The sequence below is a fragment of the Callorhinchus milii genome, unplaced genomic scaffold (assembly GCF_018977255.1).
Source record: "Callorhinchus milii isolate IMCB2004 unplaced genomic scaffold, IMCB_Cmil_1.0 Scaffold31, whole genome shotgun sequence".
In the NCBI taxonomy this organism is placed as follows: domain Eukaryota; kingdom Metazoa; phylum Chordata; class Chondrichthyes; order Chimaeriformes; family Callorhinchidae; genus Callorhinchus; species Callorhinchus milii.
Window position 1 is genome coordinate 3455748 of NW_024704772.1, and position 25468 is coordinate 3481215.

The window sequence follows — 25468 nt, forward strand, 5'->3', positions numbered from 1 at the left end:
CCTCCCTCACCCTGACCATTTCCCCCTCCTCGCTCCCTCCCTTCCCTCCCCCTGACCATTTTCCCCCTGCTCGGGTCCTGACCCAACTGTCCAGCGCCTTGGGACGTCCTCCCGACGTGAAAGGCGCTCTCTAAATGGAATATTGTTGTTGTTGTATATGGAATTCTCTGCTTGGTCTGGAGACTCTTAAGCATGGAGACGGGTTTCCGCGTGTATCAGACACCCGGCTGACCCCAAAAAAACTTTGGAAGTTACCAAATTGTTTGTTCAATTGGAGTCTTATTACACCGCAGTTTGATTTATTGCCGACTTGGTTTTAAGCAGATAAACAAGAAGTTTTTTCAATTTTGAGGAGTCAGGAACCAGAGCATGAATTGAATATTGTGTCATCCGAAGTAAAGTGGGACAGATTAAAGAGGATTTTTGTATAGATGTTTATCAGAATGGCAGTTGAAGCTGAATTCAAACTAGCATCTCACTGGATAAATATGGAGGTGAGAAATATAGTGAATTAATATAATAGTTACAAGGAAAGAGTGGGGGAATGGGATTTGACTAGATGGCTTCTTTGGCAACCTAGTACAATGTAGACATGATGGACCAAATGGCTTCCTGTTATATAAATGTTCTCTGGTTCTATGACTTAACACTGTCATAGTAGGTTTTGTTAACTGTTTGCTTTGGTCAGAGTTTATGTTCATGACAAATAGATCAGTGATTCTTAATATCACAGGTCAAAAAGATCCAGTCTGAGTAAATTTATATTTTACCAGCGATTGGTCTGCAACCTATGTGTGAAATCGGGCCGTGTGTGTTTGGGTTCAAACAGAAAATTGGGGCGGTTTCAACTTCTACCTGGATCAGGACTGCATAATGGGAATCAGCAGCCGCATTTATCTGATGCTAAAGAATCTGGAGAATGCAGCAAATGAGGTTAAAAGATGGTAAAATTTGAACTAGCTCAAATAGCGAGCACCAGTGTGGTTGTGATTTAGGGATGTGCTACAAGGCTTATAAAACAGCATGAGTTTATGTGGTTTATACAGTTACCTGAACCTTCACACCATCACTAATTCGGATTCAGTGCTGAATCACCTTCTCACGCCTGACTTTGCTGTCTTCTTATAAAGTTTTATTTCCAACCATGAGTAAAAAAAAATTGGGCCTTTTACTGGCCGAGGTTTATTAGGTTTATTAGGTTTCTTAGGTTTATTGCCACAGACATTTCTGCTGGGTTTTATTGCTTTGCGTCATGTCCTTGAGGGGGGGAAAGGTTCAATACTGACCTGAGGCAGAGCTTAGTTTGTTTGAGTTTACGACACTGGGAAAAGCCTTGTTGAGGCTGATGCTCCAGTACAGTGCTGGAGGAGAGCTGCATTGTTGGAAGGTGCTGTCCTGAGTAATTAGGAACAGATGTGTACTAAGAAATACAGAGCGCTACATGATTCCACTTTGTTTAATATGTTTTGGTTTTGCTTCACAGATAAAGATCACAAAGAGCAAACTGCTGAGACGACACAAGAGCCAGAACCAAGTAAGTACTTTCTCCGAGAAGAATAATTAGGGGTTAAGTTGTTGCACAGAATAAGCTTAATTGCATTTTGTCCCTACACATTTTACTTGTGTGGCCTGGCTCTGTTAGTAGGCCTCTCGCCTCTGGGTCAGAAGATTGTGGGTTCAAGCCCCACCTCTGGACGTTGAGCTTGTTTGACTGATGCTCCAGTGGAGTGCTGGGGGAGCGCTGCATTGTCGGAAGGTGCTGTCCTGTGTGAAGGACGCTGTGTAAATGCAAGTTGTTGTTGTAGCAGTGCTTATAACAATACTTGACAGCTGTTAATCGATGGTTTCAAAACAGTCAAACTACGGAAAATTCACTGAGGTAAGGGTTTTTGCCGCTATATCAAATGCAAGGATTATTATTATTAATTATTATACAAATGTTTGGATGGAATTTTCCCCCTCAGAACCCCTACTCTACCAGTCTTCTGGTTTCTAGACTAGGGTTCTTTATGGCCTTTTGGAATAAAATTGGCCATTTAGTGTTGCCGAGTGGCAGGTTTGTGATTTCTTTTTACTGCAACTTGTCTGCATTCAATTACATCAAACGCACTCACACAGAACTCACCTGCTGTACATCTGCATTGGGCACTAGTGCATTGTTTCAGCATCTCTGACCTTCCATTTGCATGAAAGTGTAACCAAAATACAGATAGCATAGGCATATTCGTGTTTTTTCCATCCTCTTAACTTTCATCAAAATATGAAGAACAATGCTAGGGGAGACATTGGAGGAGGATGGAGCGGTCAACTGTATCAAGGGTAACAAGAGAGGTCAAGGAGGAAGGGAAGACAGAGGGAGCTCTGGTCAGAGATGGATAGGATTGAGTTTCCTTACCATTTGTCACTTTGACCGGGGCTGTTTCTGTGCTGTGGGTGAAGGAGTTTTCGTGGAGAATGGTGGGAGAGGAAGGAGCTAAGATGGAAAGCAATGATTTGTTGAGTAAAGGAAGGTTAGGAGATGAGACTGATCTGTACTCTCCCTAATGAAAAAAAATTGGGCACATTTTGTATGTGCCAACTATTAGGCTCAGTTGATAGCATATTGGCCTCAGGGTCAGAAGGATGTGGGCCTGCATTGGGGATTTAGAATTCATAATCTGGGTTAATCCTCCAGATTTTTGTTGGGGGAGCATTGCGTTGTCAGAGGTGCTGCCCTTCAAATGAGACAATAAACTGATGGAGCATGAAACCAAGGTCTTCTCTGTGTTCAGGTGGGCCTTAAAGAGCATAGAACCTATTTGTCCTGGCTAACAATCCATCAATTAAATTAGTTATCCTACTTGTTTGTGGGACATTGCTGCGAGGAAATTAGGTTGTGTTCACCTTTAAATGGTAATCACTTTCGAGAATACCTCTGAAATGTTATTATGATGTTTTGACGTGGTAAGATGCTGAATCAAAAGTGAGAATTTTTCGATTTCCAACTGTGGTATTACATACCAGGAAATGTGTGCAGTCCAGGATCCTGTTAACTCTGATGCCAGCACTCAGCTGATTGACCCTGGTACAGGCTAACTTCTAGAATTCAGTTGTACGGTAGAGAATCTGATCACTGCAATAATTGGAACTGATCCCGTGGTCGATTAAAACAGTGGTTGCTTATTTTCTTTCTACGCTCACTGACTTCTTGATGAGAGGTTTAAACCAAACTTTTTGGTCCTATTCTGTGTGTTGCGTCTGCTTGTTCAAGTGGCTGTTAAAGAGCCCATGGTATAATTAGAAAGGAGAAGGGAGTTTCTCTCTCCTGGTGTCCTGAACAACAATACCCAGATAAAATTGGTCATTCACTTTATGGTTGTGTATGGGACATTGCTGTGCAAAAATTGGCTGCTGTGTTTGCCTACAGAATACACAATTACTACACTTTACAGTAAATCAACTAAAAACCAAAAACAGCCCAAATTTCAGTACAAAAAACGTTTTGCTCACAAAATATACAGTCAATTCGCTTAACAGTATATTCTGTGAAGAGCTTTGAGACTTCTAAATGACGTAAAATATCAAATCACAGAATCATAGGATTATGCAACACAGAAGGATCCATTCGGCCCATCATGTCTGTGCCGCTTCTTTGAAAAGAGCTATCCAATTCAATCCCATTCCCCGCTCTCTTCCCATAGCCCCGATCAACCCCACTCCCCCACACTCTCCCCACAGCTCTGCAAACTTATCCTCGCCAAATAATGATCTACTTCTCTCTTAAAAGTTGTTATCGAATCGGTTCCCACCAGCCTTTCAGACAATGCATTCCAGATCCCAACAACTCGCTGTGTAAAAAAAAATTGCTCCTCACCTTCTCTCTGTTTTATTTAACAACTATTTTAAATGGGTGTCCTCGGGTTACCGACCCACCCGCCAGGGGGAATAGTTTCTCCTTGGTCACCCTATCGAATCCCCTCATAATTTTGAAAACTTCTTTTGAAAAATGCAAGTATTTTTATTATAACTTCCACACAGCAGCTCCAATGCCAAGCAGTTTGCTGATATATGAAAAAGCTTCACATTTGTAATAATATCTTGCTTCAGAGATGTTCTTTTGTACATTTGGTGTGCAATCCATCACATTCACAGAACACTTCCAAGTGGTAAAGCGTGTTTTTAAAAATATTTTTCGCCAAAATGTCCAAAGATTCCAAAGAGAAAAATAACCAAGACAATTGTGATCCATCTTTGTAGATGAAGTTGTTACCCGCAAAAGGTTCAAGTCCGAGGACATGGAGGGCAGCATATCCAAGCGACGTCGTTTTTCTGGAGAGGAGTATGAAGCTGCTTTAAAGGTCAAGATCACCGCCAGAGGAGAAATCCACGAAACACTGGAAAAGGCATGTGATCTTACTACCGAGTCTGTGCTCTGTGTTCAACAGCAATAACACAGCTCCCCTTGCTACAGGAGGGTTTCTCAAAGTGACGGTGGAAGCAGAAAGTCTTGATTCCTTCTTAAGCAAATTAGATAGATTTCTTTTAGGAGATGCAGTATATGAGTAGTTCAGGACTTGACGCGTGCATGCGACTGCCAGGATTGTGGAAGGCAGACTGGATGGACCTTAGTCTTTTTCTCGTCTAGCATTTCCTATGTTCCTAAAGCACTTAACATCGCTGGCTGGAAGCCTGAGCTGGTGGGAGGAAGGTAATTGAGGAAGATGAAAAGTAGTCAGAATTTCAGTCCAAACCCCCTTAAGTCCATCTTTTCAAACCAGTTACGGAATGGGTGAGGCGGAGGGACAGAATGGGTGAAAGCTTGCTTACTGATGGCAGGCAAATTGAGCAAGGGACATGAGACTGATTGACTCCGTGAAGGGTTGCGGAGATAGTGTCAGACCGAGGTCACGGATGGATTTTAACATGAGGATCTTGGAAATCGATCTGCTGGCAAATGGTGAGTCCAGTGAGTGGGGTAATGGGCTCTCAGAGCTGGTGCTGGAGAGGGCATAGGCAAGGCTGCGGAGATCAGAATAGTCTGATGACCACAGAATGGGTGAAGGAGCCTGTCGAGCTTGGATGTGATGAAGGTGTGAAAATATGGACTTAGGCTACAAGTCCTTGAAAACCTTGATCTTCGCTTCTTAGGCATCTTTACCTTTCAGACCTGCTTAATCTTCACTCCGCTCGGCTGGCTCTCGCCTCCTGCTTGCACCTCATCCCCTGTTAAGAGCTGCGAGACGCTGCCCCGTGAAGGGCACTGTGTAACTACAAGTTGCTGAATGAATAATATTAATTAATTAAGTTGCTGTTGTTAATTGAATAATATTAATTAACAATAATAATATGCTGAATGGGTTGCCTTGCCGGCCCAGGGGGAGAGTTATTAAAGGCGGTCCCAGCTGGTTCCTAGTAATTAACTCACTCAATTTCTATTTCAGATCGTTCAGCAAATAATCCAGGAGCGGCTCAGTTCCATGCAGAGTGGGGTCTTCGAAAAGAAGCTTGCGGAGCTGAAGAAACGCGTGGAAAAGATCGAGTGCAACAAGAGGCATGAATCTTTAATCAGCAGCTTACAGGCAAGTGCTAAAAATACAGCCTTCTCCAAAACTGGGTTGAAATTCCTTGGGAAAGAAGGGTTTGGTTTGAGCCAGAAGGTGGAGGCACAGGGAAATAATTGTCTTATGTTCTGTCAGTACCATGTGGCATTCTGTTCTCTCCCATCCTGAATCTGTCATTGCCACTTGCCACCATAAGTGTTCTCTCAAGTCAGTTCAATAGATCGTTTCCACAGCAATCATCTTAGGGTAAAATCATAAATCAAATAACATTGACTTGAGACTAACCTGTAGCAAGAAAATGAAAAGACAAACTCAATTGCTTCAGCATTCTCCTGAATGTCTGAGCAACTCTGTCCGTACCTGGAAGTTTCATTGCAAGAATAGTGTGTACGGTCATGTCAAATTGAAGAAAAGGGAAATCGCACTGAACGTCCTAAAAATGTAAACTTTGGGAATCAAGCCATCTTAAGAGTAAAATGCATTATCAAAGACTAAAATATATTTAAACTAGAAAATCAACCTGTGACATGTTCAGGAGCTTAATGCAACTAGATAGCACTGTCATTCTGGGCGGGAAATTTAAGATACTGTTAAATCCATATATATTAACTAGCTGTACCTCTCTTTTGTCTGGCATTTTCAGTTGTCCTTGAAAGGCTTGATCTTCACTTCTTAGGCAGCTTTATCCCTTAAGATTAAGAAAATGTGCTATTGAACTCGTTAGCATCCCTTGTTCACATATTTGCATTCATCTTTTTGGGAGGACTTCTGGTTGGGAGGACTGTGCCATAATCGTTCAATCCTCTTTGGACACGGAGGCTCTGTGCCATAATCTTTCAATCCTCTTTGGACACTGAGGTGGTGCCAGAGGACTGGAGGGTTACAAATGTTACTCCCCTGTACAAAAAGGGGCAGAAAGATAAATCCAGGAACTGCAGGCCAGTCAGCCCAACGTCAGCAGTGGGGAAACGTCAGAAACTATAATCTGAGATAAAATACATTTTCACTTAGAAAAATATGGGTTAATAAAGGACAGCCAAGATGGGTTTGTTAAAGGCAAATCATGTGTAACAAACCTGATAGAGTTTTTGATGAAATAACGGAGAGGGCGGGTGAAGGCAGTGCAGGTGATGTAGTTTATATGGATTTTCAAATGGCTTTTGATAAAGTGCCACATAAGAGACTTGTCAGCAAAATAGAAGCCCCCGGTATTAAAGGGACAGTAGCAGCGGATACAGTCATTATACTTTATAGTATATCCTGTGAAGCAGTTTGAGAAGTCTCAACAATGTGATAAGGCGATAAGGCAATCAAATGCAACGATTATTATTATTACAGAGAGCAGAGAGCAGTGGTGAACGGTTTATTTTCTGACTGGAGGGAAGTGCAGTGGTGACCCCCAGGGGTCGGTATTGGGGCCACTGCTGTTTGTGATCTATATAAATGACTGGACTTGGGTATAGGGAGCACAAGTTTGCAGATGATACTGAGCTGGAAAAGTAGTAAACAGTGAGGAGGATAGAAACCGACTGCAAGAGGACATAGACAGACTGGTAAAATGGGCAGACACGGGGCAGATGAAGTTTAATGTGGAGAAATGTGAAGTGATGATTTCATTCGGCTTGCAATCCATTTCCAACTTCATTGACCGACAAGCTTTGCACTGTATAGATGAGTATCAAAACCTCACAGAGTGTGACGTTGGCAACCTGCTGTTCAGATGGAGATCCAGCTCAACGTCAGTGGTTATTCAGAATATAACGGCCCTCACAGTGGGCAATGTTAATCACTGTCCTAATCAGGGATGTGGGGGACATTAATGGAATTTTGTTTATAATAATAATATAATAATCCTTGCATTTGATATAGCACCTTATCATTGTCTTCTAGACATCTCAAAGCGCTTCACAGTATATACTGTAAAGTGAATTGACTGTATATTTTGTGGGTGAAACGCCCACAAAAAGTTTTTGAACCATTGCAATGAGAGAGAAGAGACTGAGAAATGAGTGCGTGCCGTTGAAGGCGAAATTGACTTGAATTATACATGGTAATACTGGGAGTCACTTATTTCTGCAATCAGTTTTCTTCATTAATGTTTGTGTTTTCCCCAGGCAAAGCTAATGCAGATCGAAAAAAAACTGGGATCAGCCGATCAGGCTCGAAATTCCTCTGCTGTGAAGAAAGCACAAGAGGTAGGTAATGAATGGGATCATCATTTCAATCTGAACAGCTAACCTGCAGCCTGAGTTTGCCCTGTGGTGATCCGTTCACAGGGCCATGGTACCCTGCAATGATGGTTATTTCCAACTTTATCTTAATTTCACGTAGAACCTAACCTTTGCTTATTCTGAATGCCTATTTATGTCTATGTCATATAATCCAGAAGATCTTCAAAAACCCCACAGTGTTTAGATCCTGTCCTGTCACGCTACTCTAAGTGAAGGCCACTATATAAATACAAGTTATTGTTGTTTGCCTGTTCAGGTGGACATTAAAGATCCCACGGCATTATTCAAAAAGAGAAAGAAGTTTCTCTCTCCCACTGTCCTGGCCGACATTCCCCCAAATAAAATTGGTTAGAGCACTCGCCTCGCAAGCAAGAGAGCTGGGTTCTATGCTCGGGCAGGGCGAAATGTTGGGCAAGTTTTTTTACTGTACACACCTCTGTTTACCTAGCAGTAAGTAGGAACCCGGTTATAAGTTGTTTGGCGGATCGCTTTTCCGAGGGTAATTAATACATTTTTCAATCCACGACTGTGGGATATGCCTGTGCACAATTGGCTGCTATGTCTTGCCCACAAAATACACAATCAATTTATTTTACAGTATGTTCTGTGAAGCGCTTTGAGACGTGTCAAAGACATGATAAGGCACTAATCAAATGCAAGTATTATTATTTATAACAGGGCTGCTCTGTATAAGCAGTTTACTCACAGGAACTCCACGGCCAACATACCAATAACTCACAGTTCGTGGAGTCCTGTAGCTCAGTGGTTAGAGCACTCGTTTTGCAAGCGAGAGACCTGAGTTCAATTCCCGGCAGAGGGCGAAACCTCGGGCAAGTTTCCTTACGCCACACAGAGCCTAATAATAATCCCTCCAAAACCAAAAACAATAATAAAATTGGCATTTTCAATCTACGACTGTTTGTGGGACATTGCTGTGCGCAATTGGCTGCCGTGTTCGCCCACAAATTTACAGTCAATTCACTTTACAGTGTGTTCTGTGAAGCGCTTTGGGACGTCCTTCCGACGTGAAAAGCGCTATATCAAATGCAAGGATTATTATTATTATTATATAACTCTCACTGTATCCAGAATGTGGCAAAATGGTGCTGTTTCTATCTGATCTGGGTTGGAAGCATTTTCTGAGGGATATAATATTTCTGTGAGCTGCAAATTATACAGTAGGGAGGAGAATAAGGAGAATAAGTAAGGAGGCTGAAAATGGAGAACAAAGGTGTATGTAGCTGAATGTACTGAGAAAAGGAATATATATATAACTTCAGGAATACATTGACATATTAGTGTTTTTTGAAACTGCAAGTGCTGGTAGCTTTACTCATACCATGTTGGAGTCCGTAGACACCCAGACCCCACAGGCAATATTTATTATGTTAACGGTGAGTTTCAATTTTGACACTGTTGCTTGGATTGGATTGAAAGTAATTAAGAAATGGAAAGAAATAAAAACAGAATTCGCTGGGAACACGCAGGTCAGGCAGCATCTATGGAGAGATGAAAATTAGTTAACGTTTCAGGTCAATGACCTTTCGCCTAACTCCGCCACTGTAAAGTACTCCGCGCCACATGTTGTTGTTGTTTCTGTAGGACGTGTTTTTGCAACTGATCATAGGTCCAAGCCAGTGAAATACCAATAGACAACACACTTATTCTGCCGGGTATCAATAGTCACTTTGTCGCCTTCAGTTATTGCAGCCGAGTCTTTCAGTTTGTATCGTCCAGTGTTTTGCTGTTTAAGATCCACTCATCAGATGGAATAGTGAGAGTGATGTGAAAATCCTCTGAGAATGTCCAGAGTTTTGTGTTAATGCATTTATTTAAGAGCTAGTAGGGCCACACTCTCAGCGATGTGAGAATTCGTCAGAAGACTTAACAGCTGCAGGCTCAAGATAGATATAGATCCTCCGCCCGATCCCCGGCCAGCGGTGTCAAACGCTTTGAGATGTCCTCCTGATGTGAAAACTTTGTGGCAGTTTATTGCTGTTTAAGCAGAGTATCGCAAAGAGAATCACTGTAATATTCTTTGAGCCACTCTGTTTAATGAACTCCAGAGTGGAGAGGGTGATGAGAAGAGTGAGAGAGAGAAATACAATATTTGTTATCTATTTATAAATAAATATTTGTTAGGTCAGGGAATTAACAGTTACGGGGCAAGGGCGTGTAATTGGATTTGAGGTACAGATCATCCATGACCTTGTAGAATGGCGGAACAGGCTTGAAGGGCTGAATGGCCTCCTATTTCTGTGTTCCTGAAGCTAAGTGATAGTTAGAGAGACTCGGTGAGAGGTCCTCTTCACTCCCAATGGAAGTTTGCTTCTCATTAGTACTGCAGCAGGTTGTACTTTCACTGTCTGCCATAATGAGTCCTTTTCCCCAATTAGCTTAGTTTACAGACTCTGTTCTATGCGTACAGGAGACCTGATGATTATATAACCAATATTACCAGCCACAATAATCACTTGCCTAACACGCTCCCACTCGGGCACAAAGCCACACGCGTCTATTGCATTAACTATTTCATACTAAGCCAGGGAGTGTTAATTGAATTGTAGGTAATAAATCAGCAAAGGTTTTCTTATGGCTTTGGATGTTCTGCTCACTTTATGACAAAGAGATTTAAAATGAAATTTTGAAACAGGCACTTAATACTGTGAAGTCTCGTGCTGCACATCCTGACAGGACAGGTGTACGGGGACACACCGAATGAATCCAGTCTTGATTTTCAGATTCCCAAACTAGATTGGATGAGGTTTTCTCATTCCAAAGTCAGTTGGCAGCAGATCTTGTGTGTTGCAGCACTTGTCCCTGTATTTGGCAGGAGCTAAGGACATTATATTTTCACCCACAAAATATACAGTCAATTCACTTCACGGTATATTCTGTGAAGCACTTTGAGACGCCTTGAAAACGTGATGGGGCACTGTATCAAATGCAAGGATTATTATGATGGAAGGGACAGGGTGATAGTGTCAGGGACTAGAGAGTCAGTACAGTATGACATCCAATTCATAAGACAATCCAGGATTAGCATCGACTATTTTTCTATATTCTGTCCAAAGCCCTTATTTCTTTGAGCAGGGTTGCTTCCAGTCCTGCAAGTTAAACCACATCAGTTGTATCTTCAAGGCACTAAAATTAGGCCTCAATCTCTTCCCACAGATGGAACACTGGAACTTGTGTGTTCTTAAAGCAGGGACCCAATGCTCAAATAGGAAACTTAGACGAAAATACATTCTTCAGTCAGGCATGTATCTATCTATCTGCGTGGAGTGCTCTATAGGTGCAAGTTGTTGTTGTCCATCTACATTTGCACGTGTTCAGATTTGAGAGTTACAGTCTAACAGTCACTGACAGCTGCAAAGTGACAATGTTTTAAACTTACGTTTTTGTCAATAACATCTGGCGATTTTAATGTGTAAAATTCTCTGGAGTTTTGTCTTTGCATGATGTCTTACTGCACAAGTGTGGGTCTTCACACAGGCTAGGGGCAGAGGACACAATATTATTCCTGGAAAAGCAACTGGAGATTATCTTCCCGTTTCCTATTGCGATTGTAAAAATGTGAAATTTTAATTGGATTGTTTTTCCAGGCTAATAATTCCCTCAAAAAAATTTTTAAAAATTGTTCACTCAATCCACGACTATTTGTGGGATGTCGCTGTGGGCACACCCACAAAAAATCGATTGACAATACAGTATATTCTGCGAAGCGCTTTGAGATGTCTCGAAGATGTGATAAGGTGCTGTATCAAATAGTGTACAAGGGTGCAAAGTTACCTCTATAAAGACCTAGTTATATTCCTGGTGTTTTAAACTCGACTGTGCCTTGGTGACCTGGGACACAACCTGGGTTTCCTGCTCTGCTGTGGAGAGACATTACTGGCGTCTCACCTTAATTCACTGACGTCAAATGACACATGACCAAGACCTAATGACTGGCCAGGGGGAAACAAGGCCATTCATTCAAGTAAGTGAGCAACATTCTTTGTTTATTTTAAAAGCTGTTAATTAAGATAAGTGTTTATGACTTGCATAGTTATTGTAGTTGACTTATGTATACTGCAAGTTTAGATGAATGTAGCAGTCATGAGTTTTTGCCACCCATCGATCGCTACATGTTAAAGAGGAGCCCATGCGTGACAGTGATCTGGTGAGTGGAATTTATTCCTCAAATGACAGGATGCTGAAGTTGTACAGGGCAGTAAATAGAGTACATTTCGCATACTGTGTGTTTCGGATCTTTGTTCTACACACAACTTCAGACTGTTAGAACTCTGCGCCTTTTGGGGCTCAAAGCTTTCAGCCCTGATGCTGAGTTAGCAATTTAGCCGAGAGAGGATGAAATACAGGACTGGATTCACGGTTCTAGATTGGGGTTTCTGGTGAAGATCTGGAATTTATACCTGGTGAAAAAGTGACTGCTCGCCTGGAAATATATCAAGCTTAAACCTTACTCTGTGAATATTCTGGTAACTACTCACCAGGAAATGTTTTATGTTTAGTGAAATTTAGCTGTGGTAACTCTGCATGTGAACAAACAGGGCATTGAAAATCGTTTAATAAAATGAGGTGAAAGTGATGTTGAGTTTTGCCCTTGTTGGCTCGTTTTGCTTGTTGTTCCTTCTCTCTCCTCCTATTGGACCAATTCAAGTTCAGAGGGAATCTTATTCTTTTTTTAAAAAATGATTTCTTCATTAAATTTTGAAGAAGATTTGCAGGCTTTACTGGCAGGTTCTCCTGNTTTTTTGTCTCAGATGCCTGCGCTCTTTCAGCCACAAATACAGTTTGATTTGGACATCAAAGACACACTCACGTTGGCAGAGAAAGCTCAGAGGCAGCAATTTGGCAAGATCCTTGTGGATAAGGAGCAAATCCCACAGCGGGATAGTAGGATTTCCTGGAATTCACTGAGCCAGGCTGCGGTAGAGAAAAGAGGGGTTGTGTTTCAAGATAGGACGGTCTATATTACATTTCACAAGCCGATTACAAAGAAGCAACAGAACTCGTTGCCGGGGTATAAGATAGTCTCTCGTAGATTTGACAGCCCTGTGCCAAAAAAGCAGCAGGCTCCACCGCAAGAGGGCCAAGCTCCCTATCACACCGTCGAGTCTGGTCCAGAGAAACGAATGGTCGTCGTTCCAGATCGACGATTGTCAGAAACATCGGGCAAGCCGATCGTGTTGACGGAGCAAGTTCTCTTGGAACCCAATCACACTGCACAGAGTAAATGTGCTAAATCTACTGCGGGCAGATTTATTGCCTTCCGCAGTCATAGATTCGGTAAGTGTACAGTAAAGCACGAAGTCCCATTGCACAAGTGTAGGACATCAGCGGGCAAACCTATCGTGTTAAAACAACAATCTTCAAAGCAGTGCCGTGCAGCACAGTATACTGCACTTATCCAGCGTGTTGCTGATGCACAACCAGTTATGTTACGCAATAATAGTTTTACTAAACTTAGCCTGAAGCGGGAAGCTCCATTACAAGATTGGCACGACAATAGAATTTCGGCTCTATCAAACGCACTGGTTATGGTAAAGCAGCAGCCTCTATCGCTGTGTAATGGAGCTGGCCCTACACATGGGCATTCCACTACAGATAAAACCCAGATTGCTTTACCAGATAATCTGACTCACTCTCATACAGTTTTGGAATCCAAAGTGGAGCTTCCGTTACAAGTGGGTAAAAATTCCATGAAGGCTTTTGTTGAGTTACCTCCAGAGAAACAACTTGTCAAGAAAAAGCAAGAGCTTCCTCTGCAAAGGTATTGCAGTCTGTACAGGAGCTCAGCAAAGTCTATTACACAACCTCACGTGGTGTTGCGTGAGAGCAAGATGCCCTGTGATGCTCTCAGTGGGCCTGTTGTAGAGTATAAGAGTGTAATATCTGAGGAGCTTCAGACTCCTTGCAGTGTATTGAGCGAGCCAGTTACAGAGCATCACCCTCCTGTGTTGCAAGAGTCCAGGGCTCCTTGTGTAGAATCAAAGATTCCTCTGCCAGATAACAGCACTCTGTACGAGCTGTGTAACCCTGTGGCAGAAAGCAAGACCCAGGTGATTGTACAGGATAGTAGCATTCCCTACAATACCAAGAGAGCCACGGCCTGGGGAGTGAGAGCCTGGGACGAATGGGCAAAGAAACAGAATCGTTACCTGATGGAGAAAACTCTGAAAAACGATGAGTCCTTCCTTTACGTGCCCTCACTGTCTCACGAGATAACTCACGGTGAACTGAGTTTCTGGTTGTGTCGCTTTGTGGAAGAAGTCCGTCGGCAGGACGGATCCTTGTACCCGCCCAACTCTCTCCGGCTGCTTTGTTGCTCCATCCTCCGCTACCTGCGGGAAACCTGCAAGCGATTGGACATCGATTTCTTCAACAAGTATAACCTGGAGTATAGTGAATTCCGCACTGTCCTGGAGCACCGGATGAAACAACTCAAACAGCAAGGAATCGGGATGGTGAGGAAACAGGCACAGCCTTACACAGAAGAGGAAGAGGAGAACCTGTGGCGAGTTGTATTTCACCTCCAAGACGCTAAGAGCTACAGTTACGCCGTGTATTTCTACCTGTGTAAAGTGTTTGGCGTGCATGCTGCAGCCGAGCACAACAAACTGACAGTTGATCAGTTTAGCTTTGCCAGCGACGAGGTGGGAGAATACCTGGAGTTTGTGGCCAGACCGTACAGAGACGGAATCCAGAGGACAAAGAGACACACTCGTCAGTACGCGGACTTGTCCAATCCGAGGTGCATAGTTTCTGTGTTTCGTCGCTATCTCGGTATGATTCCCGGCGAGGGCCCATTTTATCGCCGACCCCTTCCCGGGCGCTTGGAGCTGTGCCGACAGGCCATCGGAGTTCACACTCTGGAGAGGTACTCCAAGGAGATCTGTGAGGCGGGCAACATTAAAGGCCGTCACACTGGCCAGTCTGGAAGGGTAAGTATACCCAGTGGCTTATCAATGTTAGATGGAAAATTCACCTCCTGTTATGTGTCCAGTGGATTAACAATACTGTGTGTTGGGAGTTGGGTCCATTGACAACCATTTTGTGTTTTTGTGCTATATTTATTTCACATCGTGTTCACGCTTTTGCTATACTTACATCTTTTTTTAAAGTTCAAATGACAAAGTGCAGAGAAAGGTTTGCAAGTGTGAATTTGGAAAGCTAATAAAGAACTGGTGGATCATCAACATTTTGTATTTTATTTTATGCAGTTTGTTTGTCTGTTTTAGCCCCACTTTAGTGTTGCTTCTAATCCTCTCTCAACCTCTCCCTCCATATCCACTCCGCCACCCACGTCCACAGTCATGCCCTCGACCTGGTGATCACTCGGGGCTTCACCGTCTCAGACCTCACCATCATCGACAAAGTGATCTCGGACCATCACTTCATCTCCCTTAACTCCTCAATTCCTCTCCCCACCGCCTTCCAACCCGCCTCCATCTCCTTCCCTTCTAGGCTTCCTCCTGCTTTGACCTATCCTCCTCGGTCACTCTTCTCCACAGCTCCCTCTCCTCCACTCTCGATTCCCTCGCTCCCCTCTTTTCCTGAACTATCTTCTATTTATGTCTACTACACCCTCACCATCTTTCCCCCTCCCACCCCGGCCCCTACCCATCCCTCTCTCCGCAACTTCGAACCTGTCTCCCACTTCTCTCTCACCACCAGTATAACCAGCATGAACCGACCACTTGCTCCCTCGATCCTATGCCTACCCCTTGCCTCAACTCCCAGTTCCACCTCCTTGCCCCTCTACTCACAGACATCATAAACCTCTCCCTGTCCACTGGTACTGTTCCCACCCCATTAAAAACGGTTGTCATCAATCCTATCCTTAAAAAAACGCATATCCCTGGACCTCTCTCTACTCTCAAACTACCGCTCCATCGCCAACTTCCCTTTCCTCTCCAAGGTCCTGGAAAGATGTTGTTGCTTCGCTCCTTTCTCTCCTGCCACTCCCTTCACAACCCCCCCCCAATCAGGTTTCCGTGCCGCTCACAGGATAGAAACAGCCCTAGTCAAAGTGACATGATATTCTGTCCATCTGTGACCAGGGTTGCCTCTGCTTCCTTGACCTCTCAGCTGTCTTCAACACTGTCGACCACTCATCCACCGCCTCTCTCACCGCAACCTTCACGGCTCTGTCCTTGCCTGGTTCAGATCGTACCTCTCACACCGCCTCCACTTTATCTCCACAAATGGTTTCTTCTCTAGCCCCTGCACAGTCTCGTGTGGCGTTCCTCAGGGCTCTGTCTTTGGTCCCCTCCTCTTCAATATTTATATGCTCCCTCTTGGTGACATCATCTGCAGACAGTCAACTCCCACATGTATGCGGACAACACCCTCTCTGCCTCCACGCTCGACTCCAGGACCCACTGCTGTCCTGACAGAATGTCTGTCAGACATCAAGTCCTGGATGAGAGTTAACATTCTTCAGTTGAACGTCAACAAGACCGAGGCTCCTGATTGGCTCCCGTCAGTGTCTCCTCACCTCAGGCGCTGACAGCATCACGATCCATGATTGCAAACGCCACCTTGCTAAGCCTTGTTTGATCCTTAACTCTCCTTTCTACCCCATATCTGTGCCGTGACCCGCTCTGCCTTCCCCCACCTCCGCAACATCGCTCGGCTCTGCCACTGTCTCACACCCCAGTCCACCAAGACCCTCATACACACATTCATAACATTGAGGCTTGAGTATGCAAACTCCCTGCTTAGGCCTCCCCAACTCCTCACTCCATAGGTTGCAGATCATCCAGAACTCTGCAACCCATGTTCTCTCCCGCACCAGGCTCTGTGACCCTATCACCCTATCCTTGCCCGATTCCACTGGCTTCCCATCACACAGAGGATGTTCAATGACCAGATTGTGTCTTTGTTTGACCCCCTCTCCCACCCCTCGGCAGACAACTGCGCACAGCAGTGTCCCACAAATAGCCGTAGATTGAGTGACCAACTTATTATTTTTTTATATATTGTTAAATGGAGTGGGTGCATATTTTGTGGGCGAAAGCTTAAACTCCTCATATCCAGTATGTCAAACAGGCAATGTTTAGGCATTAGCAAGCTCCTGCTTTGAGATGGTATCTGGCATTGGAAAAAGTTATATTCTTGCTGGCTACTACTCAGGGTGTGAAGCTGAAGTTAAAGAGTAGCCGGATCTCAGTTCTTTTTTAACCTATGAAATGAATGACGCGTGAGGGCAGTTCTGTGTTTTCCCATCAGAACATGTTCACTCTCACTGCAGCTCACGGAGGGGCTCCAGTGGCAGAATTTAACATGACAGCAGGTAACCAGATATAAAATGCATGTTGTTTGAGTATTTAAACATTTAATCTCAATCGCCAGCCCCTGATAATCTTATAAGGATATTTGTGACAGTGAAGGAGTTTCATGCACAAAATGGTGTATGAAGGAGCTTATGACTACTCCAACAACAACAATTTGCATTTATATAGCGTCCTTCTATGTTACACTGCAGTTTCTCCCTCTTATTGTTATAGTTCTTAATATTTCTACAACTGGATATTTATTCCAGTGAAATATTGTAAAAACTCACAAATGCTCAAGTTATCGAAACCTTCATTTGCTTGGTATAAAAACGGGTGTTTTTGAAGGAAAAAACTTAATTTCATTCAGGCTCGTGTGTTATTATTTAATAATGATGAAAGCTTTGTCATTTGACCATTAAAAATACAATTGTAAAGTGTTGCTTTAGTGCCTAATACTGTGTGTCTTTAGTGTCGATACAGTGGAGCTTTTAAGATCATCTCAAATTGTCAGTGTTTTTACACATTAGGAATATTCCTATATTAGAGACTGAATTCCTCAGCACAGCAAACATTTGATTATCAGTAGTCGCTGGGAACACACAGCAGGTCAGGCAGCATCTATGGAGAGAGGAAAATGAGTTAACAATTCAGGTCAATAACCTTTACTCGAGACAAAACGTTAACTCATTTTCCTCTCTCCATAGATGCTGCCTGACCTCGTGCTATTATTTCAGATTTCCAGCGTCTGCAGGATTTCGATTTCATTTGATTATCAGAGTAGATGTGAAGCGGCTCCACTGTGTGAGGCTGCCTGCCTGGCTGCTGAGCTCGGAATGCCTCTAGCTTGTGTAACCACTGTTCTTTTTTACTATTGCAGTCAAAAATACAACATGCCCCACCATAACATAACACGCTGATGGACTTCTTTAATATCCTTCTCCCTCTCTCTCTGCTCACCTCAAAAAAATCACTTTCTGGGCAGAGGCTTCGAGATGACAGATCATTCCTGGCTGACTTACTCAAACTTAATTTGACCATTTCTTTGTGCTTTAGCAACTGAAATGTGTGCAGCATTAATATCTTTTCATTTTAACATATCCTTAGTCCGGGTGGGAGGGGGCTCACACACAATATGGAGGCGGCTTATTGTATTTTTGTTGCAATACAAATACAGTATAATCCACTTTAGATTGAAACATTCAACAACTGAAATTTGCCAGGATCTCTGAGCACATTTATGACAATAATTACATTAAACAATGACATGACACATCATTATCAGGCTGAGAAGATTGAAAAACACTTTCTAAAAAGCAAAACTTTTCGCTATTTAACCAGTGTCCATTAATGAGGACGATTTTATGATTTCCCTTCAATGGGCAGAGAAGGAGAGAGGATTTCTTTGTCGATTCCAGCAGCCAAGCAACTGGAGTTTGTTTTGAATCTTCGGTAACCAATTGAAAGTTTGTAGATGATTTCTTCTTTATGCTACATGAGAAGTGGAAATTTTGGCTGACTGAATTATATCTGCTTGTATGTCTTTTCTGGGCATACTGGGTCAGTCATCTTATTATAAAAAAGACTTTGCATTTGAAATAAATCCTCCTTACTGCTTTCCTTCCCCCAAAACAAAACATTGTGCTTTGTCGTTCTCAATGTTCCCCTTTTTGGAGCAAATCTCCCCCTATCCTAAGTGTTCATTTTTAAGTTACCTTACTTCCTAATAATAATAGAAATAATGCCTTCCAAAAAAATAATAATAATTTGGTCACTCAATCTACGACTGTTTGTGGGACAGTGCGCAATCGACTGCCTTGTTTCGCACACAAAATATATAGTCAATCCACTTTGCAATACATGAGGCGCTTTGAGATGTCCCGAAGATGTAATAAGTCACTATGTCAAATGCAAGGAATATTATTATTTAATAAGTTGTTAAAATGTATGATTCACGTTGCCACTTTTCCACACAATTTGCAGTCTTACAAAACCATTCACAATTATACAGCGCCTTTCACGTCGGGAGGACGTCTCAAAGTGCTCAACAATGCTTAATCAGCCTAAGATGGGGTTAGCGTGGCGAGGGAAAGATGACCAAAAGACAAAGAAAACTTGCACACAATGCAAGGGTTGAAATTCCAATTTGTGTTGCACCTAGTTGAGGTTGGCTATTAATTGGATTTCCCATTCTAACTGCATTTGTTTTGTAAATCTTCTTGTCCCACCTCTGAAAGAAAGATTCTTGGGTCCTTCTTAGTAATAATCTTTACACTTTCCAAACTTGTGTGCCAGTCATTGCACATGATGGTTTGACTTGAGTTCAGTGGTTTTGGTGTAAATTGATGTGTTGAATGTTTCTCTGAGGGAAGGGAATAGAAGCTTGCTGTGATTTCATAACTTTTCTTTAGTTTGGCCACCAGCAGCAATTCACACCTTAATATCTTATACTCATAGTTTGGCAAATGTTTATCCAATGTTGCGTGCCAACTGATTCCATTTCTTCTGTTACTTTGTAAACCCTGTATAATGTTGAGGCATGTGCAAATGGTATGGATTTCCTTGCTGCCTTATTGGGGCACACTTCATGTCAGTTTACTTTCAACTGACCAAAAAGTAAAACTGCTTCTGGAGTCTTTTCTAGGTTTTATCTAATCTCATCTTCCTCTGAAGAAGCCCAAATTGTAAGAGGAGTACTGTAGCGCTGCTTGAAATTCCAACCTGATTTACAATCTGTCCAGAATTGCAAAGCGAGATTGTTTGTAATTTGTACCAAGCCCTCTCTCTGTAGCCCCCTAATGAAAAGTCTCAGTGACCAACTTCAGAAATCCAGCCTCTTTGCTCAACCCCCGGTGCGTAATGATCTTCGTAGGCTTATTTTTCTCTTTTGTCTGCATCCGTTTGTTGTAGGTCAGCAGTGTAGCTGCCCTTCACAGTCGTGGCTTTGATGAGGAGCTAATTAAGGAACGAATGGGAAATGGCAGTAATGCAATGATGTCCTACAAAAAGACTCAAATGAAGGCTGTATCTGACTGTTTGCAGCCTCCAAACCCTTTGAAGAAGATCTCAGCTTGTTCAAAGCCGTCCTCTTCCTCAAGAGAACCAACTGTTTTTGCAAGGGAAGCTGCGAGTGCGGTCACCAAGGCCGAGGCAACGGTTCTGGAGCAGGAAGCATTGGGGACCTGAATTGCCTTATAGTACACACTCAGCATTCTCAGTGTCTTCTGCTGAACCTACAGCAGCATCACCAGCTCCTTGTGCTGCTAAACATCTCACAGTAGTGAGCAAAGACACAGTTAGATTGTAAGAATGTCAACCAATAAACTGACCAGGAGGGAAAATCCCCAAATGGTGTGGTTCCTGCTTTCTCAATACACAGCAGTATTTGTGTTAGAGTTGTGGAGAAGACTGTGTCTTATTGAAACTCCCTCCCACCTGCAAGAGGCTTCATATGAGATGAGGACTGGGGCATGGCCGCACTACATTTTAAGAGTGGTATTTTACACTTGGCTAGAGTGTGAAATGTTTAGTCAGTTTACAAGACAAATCTTTTAAAGCACTTTCTCTTACTGATGATGCTAAATGAATTCCTGTGTGTGTGTGCACGCGCACGTTTGTGTCAGTGAAGTTATTTTTTTCTTGTGTTTAATGAGTAACTGAAGTTTTAACACAATGTTAACTGTGTGTCTTCACAATTAAAGATTCTTCAAGCCTGTATATCTGGTCTGTTGTATTCTATTCCAGTTTGCCAAATGATCTACAGTAAAACGCTTATAAAGTTGACCCAGCACGGTTGTCATTCGATCGGCGGATCGCTTTCCAGGGTTAATAATTCCTTCAAAAAATAATAATAATTTGGTCACTCAATCCACGACCGTTTGAGGGACGCTGTTGTGTGCAATTGGCTGCCGCGTTTTGTCCACAAAATACACAGTCGATTCACTTTATAGTATATTCTTTGAGAGGTCTCGAAGACGTGATAAGGCGCTATATCAAATGCAAGGATTATTATCTGTATAAATGTATAATCGCCTATCGTACATCTGCCTATAGTCCCGTTCAACAGTTTATATCTATATAAGTTTGACATAACTCCTACTTTTCATAAGTCATATTAAATGTATGGTCCCAACTGATACGGCTTATGTGAGGCTTACTGTATTAGTGTGGGTTACTGCTTTATACCATAGTTTTACATTTTTACGTGGTGCAAATTACAGCATATGAACAGGAACCAAATGCTTGTGGCTTTGTTTGAAGGCACTATGATTTCTTGTTTGACAAGAGTGCTCCTTAAATACATTTTAAGGAGACAACAGTTCAGGCTATTTTGTACACCAAGCTGAGGGTGGGTGGTGACTCCACCTGATCTTAGGCCGGCTGACCAGCTATTTCAGACTTGTTACATCTTATACATCTTCATTTCATATAGAAATCATTAATGAGGCCATTACTCTATTATATGTATATATATATAGAATATATACATATAATACAGCAATGGCCTCATTAATAGAATATATATATATTAAAAAATGTGATCACTCAATCCACGACTTTGTGGGACGCTGCTGTGTGCGATTGGCTGCCACATTTCGCCCACAAAATACATAGTCAATTCACTTAACAGTATATTCTGTGAAGCGCTTTGAGACGTCTCGAGAGAGAAGATAAGGCTTTGTTTCAAATGCAAGGATTATTGTAAGTATTATTTGGGGTTAAAAGTTGATTTTGTCCCACGGAGTCCTGTAGCTCAGTGGTTAGACCACTCGCTTTGCAAGCGAGACACCTGGGTTCAATTCCAGGCAGGGAAACTTTGGGCAAGTTTCCTTACTCCACACACCTAATAATAATCTCTCCAAAACAATAATAAATTGGTTATTTTCAATCCAGGGCTGTTTGTGGGACACTGCTGTGCACAATTGGCTGCCGCGTTCACCCACAAATATACAGTCAATTCACTTTACAGCATATTCTGTGAAGCGCTTTGAGACGTCGAGAAGATGTGAAAAGCATTATATCAAATGCAAGGATTATTATTATATCTCTAACTTTACAATCTGACCCAAAGTTATGTTTTTCACACAGGCACAAACATCTTGCATCTAGAGATTGTGTCCTCTAGTTAACGACCCACCCGCCATATATTGGACCTATATCTCTGTAGGTTTATTATTTATTATTATTATTGGCAATGCTTCAGGCGTCTTTGCATATAGTACTTCTCTCCTCTGCCCTCGACGCCCCCATTAAACTGCCTTCAGTTTGCATAATGCTAATTCCTGAGGTTACCCTCAACGGCCATAGAATCCCAGATAATAGTATGTCTGGGTTCACCCACATGAGTCCAGCCTTTTTTTACAAGAAAATCACAAAGATGATTCAGGCCTTTTGCCCAGGCACTAAAATAGGTCCAATATATTACGGGTGGGTCGGTAACCAGAGGACACAAATTTAAGATAATTGGCAAAAGAAGCAGAGGGGAGATGAGAATTTTTTTTTTACGATCTGGCATGTACTGCCCAGAAATGTGATGGAAGCAGATTCAATAGTACCTTTCAAAAGGGAATTGGATAGGTATTAAAAAAAGGAAAAATTTGCAGGCTATGGGTAAGAGCAGGGGAGTGGGACTAGTTGGATAGCTCTTTCAAAGAGCAGGCACAATGGGCCGAATGGTCTCCTTCTGTGCAGTAAGATTCTGGAAGAGATTTCCAAACCAAATGGAACCATATTTATAGATTCAAAAGCATCATTTGCTGTAAACGTCACCATTATATATCATTTGCAGGGATTATTATTGCTCAGTCCTACAAATTGGAATGGCTACTCACTGCAAACGTATGTTCCAGTGAAATTGTAGACATAACTATGGGTATGATGTGAAATAGACAATCTATTGTGGAGTCCTGTAGCTCAGTGGTTAGAGCACTCGCCTCGCAAGCGAGAGATCTGGCAAGACAAAACGTTGGGCAAGCTTCCTTACTCCACACGCCTTTGTTTACTTAGCAGTAAGTAGAAACCTGGTTGTTAGTCGAATAGCAGATTGCTTTTCCGTAGGTAATAATCCCTTCAAGTAAAAAAAATAACTTGCTGACTCAATCCACGACTGTTTATGAGACACTGCTGTGTGCAATTGGCTCCCACATTTCGCCAACAAAACATAGTCAATTCATTTCCCATATATTCTGTGCTTTGAGGCATCTCAAAGACTTAATAAGGCTCTATTATCAAATACAAGGATTATTATATTCTGTGTGGAAAAGACTGCTTCCTGTTGAGGCAGATTTTTACACCCTATAAGCTTAGCTACACAAGACTAGTGATGTTCTATTTTCATGTTGACAATAAATCCACGTTTGTCACCTGCAGCGGAATTCCAATTTGAGGTTATGTGTTTGACACTTGTTTTACATTGACTTTGATTGATTAACTGACGCTGCCTGATATATCAAAGTGGAGACACTCATTTCAGTACGTGGATATACAGTCCCACTCCTCACCTGCCATCGATTCTCATCAAATAACGGCAAGCACGATTTGTATCAATATATTTGTTATGTCTGGCGTGAGGGTGTTAGTGTGCGCTGTTAGAATGAAAGGGAACAGAGTTCCTTTCAAATACAACAGTTGACTATAGAGGATACTGAACTCTTTTGTTCTCAATTTGTTCCTAGATCATACCAGCCTGGCACTGGCACAGCTGATATGATAGCATTCTCACCTCTAAGTCAGAAGGTTGTGGGTTCAAGCCCTACATCAAGTCTTTGAATTTAGATAGTAAAGACTTCATATTCCAGGACAATGCTGGGGGTGTGTGTTGCATTGTCAAAGATGGGTCCTTCTGATGAGACATTAAACCGAGGTCACTGTTCAGGTGGATGTTAAAGATCCTGTGGCAGGGTTGGAGAGAAGGGAATTTCTCCTGGAATTCCACAGATAAAATTGTTCATTCCCTTCATGGCTGTTTGTGTGACGTTGCCGTACACAAATTCACTGCTAGAATTGTCCAGAAATCGTCCCTCTGTGAAGAGCTTTGGGACATCTTTTGATGTGATTTTACAGTACATAGTTTGGGACACAACATATCAAGCCACTACTGCCAGGATGGTGAAAGGCAAACTAGATGAACCTTGGTCTTCTTTCGTCAGCAAATTCTTATGTTCTTATGATAAGGCGCTGTATCAACAGTGAGGATTATTATTATTAATCACAAGACTTTAATCTACTTTTTGATTTTGTTTCATTCAGAACACGCCGGCCTCGACAACTCAGCAGTCGCCAGGATTACAGTCTGCTCAGCCTGTGTCACCCAGCAAACCCTACAGCTCCTCTGGTGGGGTGCAATGCCGCAGGTAGGAAGCCTCTGCCTCTTTATCCCGTGTTTATGTGCTGCGTTTTTGCCAGATAATGAGGTAATCTCAGTTTAATCTAACCTGAACGGGCGATAAAACTTCCCCGCTCATCCCTTCAAAACAAATTATTTTTTAATTTGGTCACTCAATCCACGGCTGTTTGTGGGACGCTGCTGTGCGCAATTGGCTGCCCCGTTTAACCCACAAAACATCCAGTCAATTCACTTCACAGTATATTCTCTGAAGTGCTTTGAGACGTCTCGAAGACGTGATAAGGCGCTGTACTAAATGCAAGGATTATTATTATCTCAGCACCCTTCCCCATCATGAGAAACTCATGCAGTTAAGTAGACATGGATGCGGCTAAATGGCTTTCTAATGTAATTTGTTTGTTCTTTTCCCCAGTGGGACAGTCAGGCAGATGCTAGACCTCCGAAGAAATATGCTAGACAGTACATCCTCCAGCCAGCCTCTAGCAAACTCCGGTATTACAGGTACCTGAGACATGCAATAGGTCTGTGATTGGGTCTGTGCTAATAGTAGTTTGCCTTTTCCCTCATGGCCTTTGGCTTGTTATCCAGGCACACACAACCACTCATTTGCTGATCATAGCGGGAGATTGACAAATCGATGCCTTTTGACAACATTTGTTGTGTTAATCAATAACGAGTGGGCAGGATGGTAGGTGGTTAGGAGGCCGCAGAGAGAAGGGGAGCGAGGCCATCGAGGCTTTGAAGGTGAGGACCAGGATCCTGAACTGTATCCTCTGTGATGGGAAGCCAGTGGAGTCGGGCGAGGATGGGGGTGATAGGGTCATGGAGCCTGTTGCAGGAGAGGACACGGGCTGCAGAGTTCTGGATGATCTGCAGCCTATGGAGGGGAGGAGTTTGCATAGTCAAGCCTCGATGTTATGAATGTATGAGGGTTTCGGCGGCCTGCGGCGTGAGACAGTGGCAGAGTCAGGCGGGTCATGGCATAGAAGTGGGGTAGAAAGGAGCATTAAGGGTCAAACAAGACTCCAAGGTTCCGGACTGGCTTAGCAAGGTGGCGTGTGCAACCAT

The 25468-nt window shown here is 42.8% G+C and overlaps 1 protein-coding gene across 11 annotated transcripts in view; it reads left to right on the top strand.

The window, feature by feature from the left end:
* Positions 1 to 25468, top strand: part of LOC103189678 (activating transcription factor 7-interacting protein 1) — a 102173-nt gene that overhangs the window by 47017 nt on the left and 29688 nt on the right. For 9 of the 11 annotated variants that reach the window (XM_007910155.2, XM_007910158.1, XM_042344996.1 and 6 more), the window contains 6 exons: positions 1484 to 1534; positions 4237 to 4382; positions 5421 to 5558; positions 7655 to 7735; positions 12541 to 14721; positions 19966 to 20770. In XM_007910155.2, coding sequence (XP_007908346.1) covers positions 1484 to 1534; positions 4237 to 4382; positions 5421 to 5558; positions 7655 to 7735; positions 12541 to 14721; positions 19966 to 20241 — 2873 coding nt within the window. In that variant the 3' untranslated portion in view covers positions 20242 to 20770. Of the gene's footprint in view, positions 1 to 1483; positions 1535 to 4236; positions 4383 to 5420; positions 5559 to 7654; positions 7736 to 12540; positions 14722 to 19965; positions 20771 to 24303; positions 24408 to 24812; positions 24902 to 25468 lie in introns of those variants that run through there. The other 2 variants (XM_042344999.1, XM_042345000.1) reach the window with 1 other exon arrangement.